The following is a 9351-nucleotide window of genomic DNA, read 5'->3' on the forward strand; positions in this document are numbered from 1 at the left end:
AAGAACAAGATGTATATTGCTTAAAATCAGAAGAACGGACTTAACAGATCTAACTAAACACCATTAGGTGTTTGGGCCATTAGAGGCTGCTGAGGTGATCTAACATCCTGTAAAGTTTAGAGCCCTCTTGTCTTTCACTTTCTCTCGTTTAACAAAGGACCAAAGGAGGATGTAGTTCTTAAGTGTCTTTTCGTTGATTGAACGACGTAGTTTAAAAGATTAAACAAATTGTCTGCGTGCAGTTCACCAAGGAATAACTGTAAAAGTTAGTTTTAAAGCTGTGCAAAAAATTGCATTGTTTATTGTAACCTAAATAGAATGATTGTAAATTAGATTTAGTGACAGCGAAGAAGAAAGTTAGACATATAAACGAATGATATTATAAAAACAAAATACGTCATTGTTTTATGACAGGAAACATTCAAAATACAAAGACAAATTATAATATGTTTGTGCTGTTATTCGATATAAAATTATAAAGGAAAAGATAGCAATGCATATTCCAGAATAAGCATCCTTTTCTTTTTAAGAAATAAACGCAACCCCACAGTTACACAACAGTTTTCACAGCATGACTTATTTTGAATATCTTTAAGTATTGACACATCTACCTATGGATAAACAATGCGTAAATGATCAGATATGTACCTTATCAAACGCTTCTCTCGTTCCTCGGCTCCACCAGAATGGACGATTATTGGAAAATGAAGACAAAAAAACGTGCATAAAAAAGACTTTCGAATACCGAGGTCTGTTTTCTGACTCTCCACATTAACTAAGATATGACAGTTTCTGGGATTTTTGACAATTGGTGTCTTCTGTTCCCTATAAATAGCGCAGAGTGTGCCGGTAAAGCGGTGAGGGGATAGCTAATGGTTACTTGAACGGAAAGCCGCTGATTGGCCTCGGACCGGAGTGACGTCAGGAGGCTGTGAATAAGGCTGGCTCGTGTGCTTTCAGGAACATGCAGAACACCGGAGGCTGTTCGGGGATCGTCACCATCAGTCCTGCAACGAGATGTCACTCGCGTTCTGTTCACACTAGCATCTTTCACCTCTTCTTGTCTTACCGAGGAAACAGCACACGTTACAGAGGGAGACGCACTTTTCAAAGCGTTTGGCCGTTGCATCTTTCAGAGGGACGTAAACAGTGGATACGTGGACATGGTAAAGTGCACTCTAGTGTCTCTGGGCTCGCATGTCTCGTGTGTTAGTTCCGTCCAAGACCGGTTGCATTAGATGCTTGTGTTTATGAAAGACTTTAACGCACATCATCACCAATGCTTCACCTTGTTGACAACGGCGACGTGCTTTTCCCGCAATGATGTCCTTGTCTTTGTAGCCAACGAGCAGTTGGTGTTTTGAAAAAGATTTCTCTATGCTGGCTTCATTTATGCATCTCAACATTTGGCAAGGAAGAGGATGAGAAATAATGACTGACAACTGAAGCACTACCTCATGTGAAGACCCTCTATTATCCTCCTGATTTTGGACCGCTACAGGTCCATCCACATACGCGCAAGTGGTGAATATAATTAAAACTTCTTCATCTTTTCCTGTCGAACCTATTCGCAAAGATTGACTTGGAGCATCCATCAGCGTTACAAACCTTTTCCCTTCTCTCTTTGGAAAGAGAAAAGACAGGAGCAGACTCTCAGGTTGTGGACACCACGGCAGTAACTGTGGGAGCACATCCAAAGACAATGGTCCACTGTGCGGGCTGCGAGAGGCCTATATTGGACAGGTTTCTCCTTAATGTTCTGGACAGAGCATGGCACATCAAGTGTGTACAATGCTGCGAGTGCAAATGTAACCTAACAGAGAAATGCTTCTCTCGAGAAGGAAAACTGTATTGCAAAAACGACTTCTTTAGGTAAGTTCCTTGCGTGAGTTCGACTCGAAAATATTACGGTTTTCTGTTGTGGATCTATTACTGTGATAGATGGAAATATAATAGTTTATTTAATAGTATGTGCTAAGGTATAATTGGCAATATTTTGTAACATCTACTAAATTTGATTTGCGGCTATGGAAAGATAAAATATTTTGTTAAAATTTGTGTAAATTACCGTTCATATGTCATACTTATAAACCAAAAATATAATTTTAAAATAACAGTTCATTTTTAAAAGTGGTTTCACGTTTTTGAGAAGCAGCTTATAATATCAACATTTACAGCGAAATGCCGTTTTGAAAGCTTTACCCAGCGCATATGTGTATCCAATTTTGCTTGATTTCATTAGAATTTAGGACTTACATTCACACTCACACAAAGTGTGATCCTAAGTACTGTCAACACGACCGACTTGTTTGATTCTTTGATTAGGACGCCCATTAATTAAATGCTTGTTAATTTGAATTGTTATGCAAAATGACGAGCTGATACACTAATAGTCTGTGTACTCGTTCGCAGCAAGGGTTTTGAAGGAAATCACACTTTGTTTACAACGAATGGCAGCCAGGGAAGCCGCAGGGATCAATGCTTTGCCAGGGTAGTTGAAAGTGTAACGCGGCCCAGTGGCAGGCTGTCTGCACAGCCCCGCGTGTGTTTGCAGTGGTTCGAGTTAAGATGTGATAAGTGGATTTGAATAATAAACGACTTTGAGATGGAAACCCTCAGACAATGTAATCACAGACTCAGAATCAACAATCTGTACAGAGCAGCACAATACACATTATTGGTCACAATTAAGTGGTGAGTATTTACTGCAATGGTGTTTGTATTGAAAGTATGTATATGTCCTTTGTTAAGGGTGATTATTAATTATGCTTTAACGCACATTAAAATGCACGCTAAATATTTAAGTATTGTATTTAGGCCTACAGCAGAAAAAAATAGGCTACGTACTAATACGTATCTAAATTTTATTTTAATTTGCGTTAATAGTGCATGAACAACAACTGAACAAACAATAATTGTGATAACTATTTTCTCCAAAATAGGCAGACACAAAAATATTAAACATTTACGAACAGCATTTTATATACTCTCAAATAGGATAAATGATTCTATTCCATCACGTTGGTCTGAGCTGATAATAACAGATTATTTTAAATTTTGTCTGCTGTTTTACAGTGTTATAGTGACCTTTTTTCTTGGTCTGTTCATTTGCAGGCGCTTTGGAACAAAATGCGCGGGTTGTGCTCAGGGGATCTCGCCGAATGACTTGGTCCGGAGGGCACGGAGCAAAGTGTTTCATCTGAACTGCTTCACATGCATGATGTGTAACAAGCAACTATCCACGGGGGAGGAATTGTACATCATAGACGAAAATAAATTTGTCTGTAAAGACGATTATTTAAGCAACTCGAACGGAAAAGACACCAATCTTCTTTCAGGTGAGTTGAATTAAACGATCTAAAAAAATTGCAAACCGTACGCGTCTATTTTTGTCAATATTATATCGCTTTAAAAACTTTAAATACTTTAGACTAATAAGGAGTCTTTTGATCTAAAAAGAAAAAAGATGGAAATGTTTGACGAATATAAACTAGGCTGTCTTGAAGTCCTTTATTCAGGATAGTGTCTCGCAAAAACATTATTTTTGTTCTTAAAAAGAAAAATCTTCTGTATCATGCATAATATATTAAAAAAAGCTTCATTTTTATTCCACTTTCCATGTGAAATGAAATATAGATTTTGCTGCATTCATTTTGTGGCCTATTTCTAGCCAGTTTATTTTCTAATAATCTTAGTGTATTGTGACATTTTTGTCAGCTCTAAATACCAGTGTTTCTTTGTTCTTTCTTTGTTTCTTTTGTTTTATTAAATATTATGTTTGTCTGTTTTTTTCTTTCTTTGTGTTTATTTATTTCTTTTACATTCTATTGTTTAGTGTCAAACACTTCTTTGGTCCGCATGTCTAATTCTGAGGTTTTTATTTCGGAAACCCCGTGTTTCCGACGGCCCGTCTTTCCTCATTCAGTTACAGCTTGCAGTGATCCTAGTTTATCGCCAGATTCGCAAGACCAGCTACAGGACGATGTCAAGGATGGGGAAATCGCGAACTTATCGGACAAAGAAACGGGTAACAATGAAAACGATGACCAGAACCTCGGAGGCAAACGGAGAGGACCGCGTACCACTATTAAAGCAAAGCAACTGGAGACACTGAAAGCGGCGTTCGCGGCAACCCCCAAACCAACCAGACACATCAGGGAGCAACTGGCGCAGGAAACGGGGCTCAACATGCGAGTAATTCAGGTAAAACCTGAACACATTATTAGAAAATAGAAATAATTACACTAATGCTAACTAAACTCTATTTACTAGTAACATTTAATTGCTACGTTTGCTGCTGGTAATTTTCAGGACAAACACAATGAGATAGGCCTACGACGAGAATTTGTTTAGTGTGTTTTTCTTAGACATCTTGTGATACAGATTTCTCTTCCTGGATGAAATGGGAAAAAGCACAAGCGCGCCTTCATTGTGCCTCTCCTTTCCAATCCTCGAGGCTAGACTATTTGAATAGAAATGAGGACACTTTTTCGCTGGCACCTGTAAATATTTGGAAGTAACATTTATATGGTTAGCCTTTTTATACTTGACTCGAGAGATGGAGAGGCACGCCAGCTGGCATCAGACTGGTGAGAACGATGGGAGTCTTGGCAATGCAGCGCCATCACGTTTTGCGACCACATTTAGACATGCTGTGACGGTTCTCAGTCAAGTGGAAACGCAGAAATCTGTCCCTGTGTCTGTCAAAGTACCTCATACTAGGTGGTTTTCTGTGAGAAATTGAGAATCGATCCTTGCTTTTTTTGTCGAGCGAACGGCGGAACAATGCGAGTCCAGCCAAGGCGCGCAGTACATTGGCGAATGTGCGCCCTCATTTACGCACGCTATATGGGATTTGTCAGCATCGTTTTAAAGAGCCTCATCTTGGTCATTTTTTCGGCGTGAGAGATCCGATAAGAACACAGATAAAGCATCGTCGTCGTTAAAAGCCTCGTAATAGATTGGTGCTGTGGGGATAATGCCTTAAAATGAGACTGAACGTAAGATCAAGTGCAGGGAAAGGGGTTGAGATTAATAGAGTGGCGAGGTTGGATATTTAAGACCGTCAGAGTAAACTATAATTAGCAAAAGGAATTCAAGGGTGGATATATAGATTACGAAATAATAACTGCATAGAGCCGGTTAATATATCGGTAACCACCCTCCTATTAAGTATTAATTAGAGATTTGAAGTCCCCGCTGCTGCCCCCTCAGTCGGAGTAAATGGAGGGTTAAAAGATCATTAAAGTGAGGTTAGATCCGACTCTCTAACAGTGACGATAATTACGAGTAATCTTGTCACTACAATACGAATGTACTCAGTCACTTCACAGGCCTACCTCAGTAGACACCGCTCTGAACCAATAAAAAATGGTAAACTTGACATGTAAACATTAGGCCATAGTGTCAGACTGTTAGCTTTCTAGGTCTCTTAGGTTTACACCACTCTTATCTTATTTTTCATTGCATCACTATCAAATAATAATAATGTGATAAAATACAAAAGTGCAATTGATGCCTTAAACGCTCAAGTTAAAATGTTACCAAAGGCCTGCAGGTATTTGCAATTTTGAGGACTTTGAATATAGCTAATAAATAAAACAGAGTTGACCCTCTCAAAACTATGAAATCGAGTAGAAATGGCAGAAATGATTGTGACAAATTAAACGGGTTGAAACACGTTGTTACAATTCTGACATTTAAACGGTGCAGATCATAAAACGTATATCAGTTTCGTATACAAATAGGTTAATAAGACCCTTAAATGTTTAATATTTAGTTATGTGATAGTATCCCTTTTTACTTAACAGATTATGTCCATGTTCAGAGTCTCAATAACCTAATACTTTTGTAATTATTTCGTGAACCTGCATACAATGCACTGTTATTGTTTCTCACCATTGTAATTAATTATTGTGACGTGTTCCACTATCACTCTGACACTGTTCTGTAAAGTGTAACCGATTTTTGATAGATTTTCATTGCTATTTGTCTATGTGCACTAGGTATGGTTTCAGAACCGGCGGTCCAAAGAGCGACGCATGAAACAGCTGAGCGCGCTCGGCGCAAGGAGACACGCGTTCTTCCGGAGTCCGAGAAGAATGCGAACGCTCGTAGACAGACTCGAGCCTGGAGAATTAATTCCAAACGGCCCGTTTTCATACTATGGAGGTAAGATATAATGGCGTATTGTAGACTTATCTCAAACATTTGTCTGAAATAGGTATTTCTTTCTCGCGCTGATTTCATTCGTTGAGTTTAAATGGAGCTACGCGACAAATACACGTTCAGTATGTTTTTTATTCGTTTGTTACTTTGTGTGTCAAACAGTTAAATGGTCTAATTTTGTTTTTGTAATTAGACTGGGCTTCTGAACGTGGCTAATTTTTCATGTCACCCGTGTGTTTGACGCCTAAACGCTTTGATATTGTCAAATAACTGATTGGTATTGGTTGTGTTTGTTGTGTTGCTCTGTGAAGAACTTTTGACATCTGCTTAGCCGTTTCGTCTTTGATTATTTTATGATTCACAATTGTGTTCATGTTCCGGCATGTTTCGACAGTTTGTGTTTTATTCAGTATAGTTTAGTTTTATTTTACTTCACATATGGCCTAGTTTTAGATGTTATATATTTATATATGTTATATATTTGTTAAATATATAAAATTATATATTCCGTCTGTATTAATGATAGTATGCGTGGTATAGGAAAGAACGGGGCTAGTTGTCACATCGATACTGTATCTTGAATCAAAAGTTGTATTCTGCTATACACACACATCTGTATTTTTGCTACCAATAGATACAAATGTTGATGTCAAAAACCTAGTGTCTTAAACTAGTATAAAATTCCTTGTGAGTTCAACTAAAATCCCAATATATTTCTGCTTTTTCTGTTGGGTAATCAAGTGGCAATAATAAAAAACACAGTATGAAACTGACTTTAAATGTTAAAAAAAACATTAATTTAAATACAAACCCAATTTTCCCTATATTTACATAATCTACTGGGTTCTTCTGCATATGCATCAAACAAGGCAGTTATTGTTATATATACACTATCATATCAATAACAGCTTTGTTTTATAAGTTTTCAGCTGTTGAAAGCCTTCCTCGCTGTAATTAGCAAAGCTTTTGTTCTCCCCACCCAGCTACATTTGTGATTTCAGTGTAACATGTTCTGTGACTAATGTGGCATATTGAGATTTGTTCCAAAGAACGACAGACTACATATTCGATGAATTTTGAAACAAGAGGTTTTCTCCTGCTCTTTGTTTCTAAATCTAAAGCACAATTCTCGTATCCTTTGTGTATCTGCAGATTATCAGAGCGAGTACTATGGTCCGGGAGGGAATTACGACTTCTTTCCCCAAGGCCCTCCATCTTCGCAGGCCCAGACTCCTGTAGATCTCCCTTTTGTTCCATCGTCAGGACCCACCGGTACCCCGCTAGGGGGCATGGACCATCCTATCCCCGGTCACCATCCGTCCAGTGAAGTACAGCGCTTTTCAGACATCATGTCTCACCACCCAGGGGACTCGCCCAGTCCTGAGCCAGGGATACCTGGACCCCTGCACAGTATGTCCTCAGATGTTTTCGGACCCAGTCCGTCCTTTACATCCCTCTCTCTTAACGGCAGCGGATACAGCAACCACCTCTCCCACCCTCCGTCAGAAATGAACGAGGGCACGGTCTGGTAGCTTCTGTGAACGGACATTTCGGCAAAGAGAGATGACGATAAACAGAGGAGGGAGGGTGGGAACAGGGACACTGGCTGCACATTCTGGTTATTGTTTTTCCCCCGTTTTTCCATGTCATAAATGTGGTGGGACAGCTCACAGAGAGAGCAGCAGAGGGCAGCATGGGCATTGACATTTCCCTTCTTGAACTCGTTGTGTTGATGTTCCGTTTCCTTCTTTCTTTCTTTATCCCAAGTCCGAACTCAAGAAGAGAAAGAATTGATACTGTTGACCCCGGTCGGTGTATAAACTCAGCTATGAGGCCCGGCGTAGCAGCGTACCTCCAGAAGCTCAGTCTGGAAGCACCGGCGCTCTAAAAACAGCGATTGCGACACATTAACAGCGTCAGCTACCGTCAAAGACTTGTCAGCTTTACAGAGAAACACCCAAGGCGGCTGATCTAACGCTAACCTGCAATGTTGACTCCAGGAAAGATCTAAGCCGTCAGACTAATTTATTTATTTGAAAACTCCTCAGACCTCCTTGCCTTTCAAGGCTCTGCCATACTGACACTTAAACAACCTTTTCGACACTAAATACGTTTCTGAAGGCCAGGGAGAAAAAGCTTTTTTTCTCGTTCTGGACATATCCTGATTTTTTCTTTCTTTCCCAAGAATTCCACCAAATCTGAAGAAGTTAGCCTTCAAAAGGCAAAATGTTAAAATGTGTATGGATGGTGAACCCTTTATTTAATGGAAGAGAACTTGAAATGTTGATAAATGAAGTCTACCTTCTAAAATTATTTTAACAAGGGTCTGAAAGGGACATAGAACAGTCAACTGTTTACGTAATATATTTAATTCAGGAGTTAAAAGTATCAACCATGATTTAGAACCTCTTGATCCAGAAAAAAATGTTCCAAGCAACCAACCAAACTTTTGTATTGATTTTATTTATATTGTATGATGAAAACAAGTTTGCTGGGGTTGTGGTTCACTGTGCTAGTTTGTACAAAATGTTGTTTACAAAAAAACCTGAAAAAGAAAAAAGAAAAAAATCAAGTAGACAGTTGCCAAATAAAAACATAGCACAAATACTGTAAAAGTGCTTTGCACCATTATCTGCAGAACGTGTTGAAACAAAGTGTAAGTGTTTAAAAAACAACGAGAAGTATTGACTTCTTAATTTTTTTAGTCTGCTAAAAAAAAACATTCATAAATTGTTAATATAACATACTTAGACCTACAAGTTTTATTTTTGTGTCTTTAAAGGAAAATCCAAACTATTGAAATTGATGGTCAAATGTGCAGCGAGCAGCTGCTACTTTCTTTAAATATCAAATTCTCATGGTATGTCTTTTATTGTTCTAATAAACCTAAGCTTACGTGACCTCCAGTGCATATTAGACCATTCACTGTATAAATACGACATGTTGAACAAATTTGTGAGTTTTTAATAAAACTAGAAAATATGAAATTCGGATGATAGGTGCTTTTCCTTGGACTAGCAGAGCATCAAAATACAAGCGAGTGGGGATATTCCACATCTCGAGATGCTCGTTTTAGTATTTCGGAGAAATATGGCTTCTGAAGAATATTCCCGAGCGTGCCAGTCTAGCTGAGAATAGCACTGTGAGACATTAGCATCTCTCAGGATGAACTTGACATGGTGG

The 9351-nt window shown here is 38.7% G+C and overlaps 1 protein-coding gene across 1 annotated transcript; it reads left to right on the forward strand.

Moving 5' to 3' along the window:
• The first annotated feature begins 989 nt into the window (after positions 1-989).
• Positions 990-9068, forward strand: lhx1a (LIM homeobox 1a). The gene is made up of 5 exons (XM_073817869.1): positions 990-1872; positions 3115-3338; positions 3926-4203; positions 6006-6171; positions 7321-9068. Exons 1-5 carry the CDS (start codon positions 1703-1705, stop codon positions 7698-7700), a joined length of 1218 nt encoding a protein of 405 aa, XP_073673970.1. The 5' UTR covers positions 990-1702; the 3' UTR covers positions 7701-9068.
• The last annotated feature ends 283 nt before the right edge of the window (positions 9069-9351 follow it).

The sequence above is a fragment of the Garra rufa genome, chromosome 14, assembly GCF_049309525.1.
Source record: "Garra rufa chromosome 14, GarRuf1.0, whole genome shotgun sequence".
Classification (NCBI taxonomy): domain Eukaryota; kingdom Metazoa; phylum Chordata; class Actinopteri; order Cypriniformes; family Cyprinidae; genus Garra; species Garra rufa.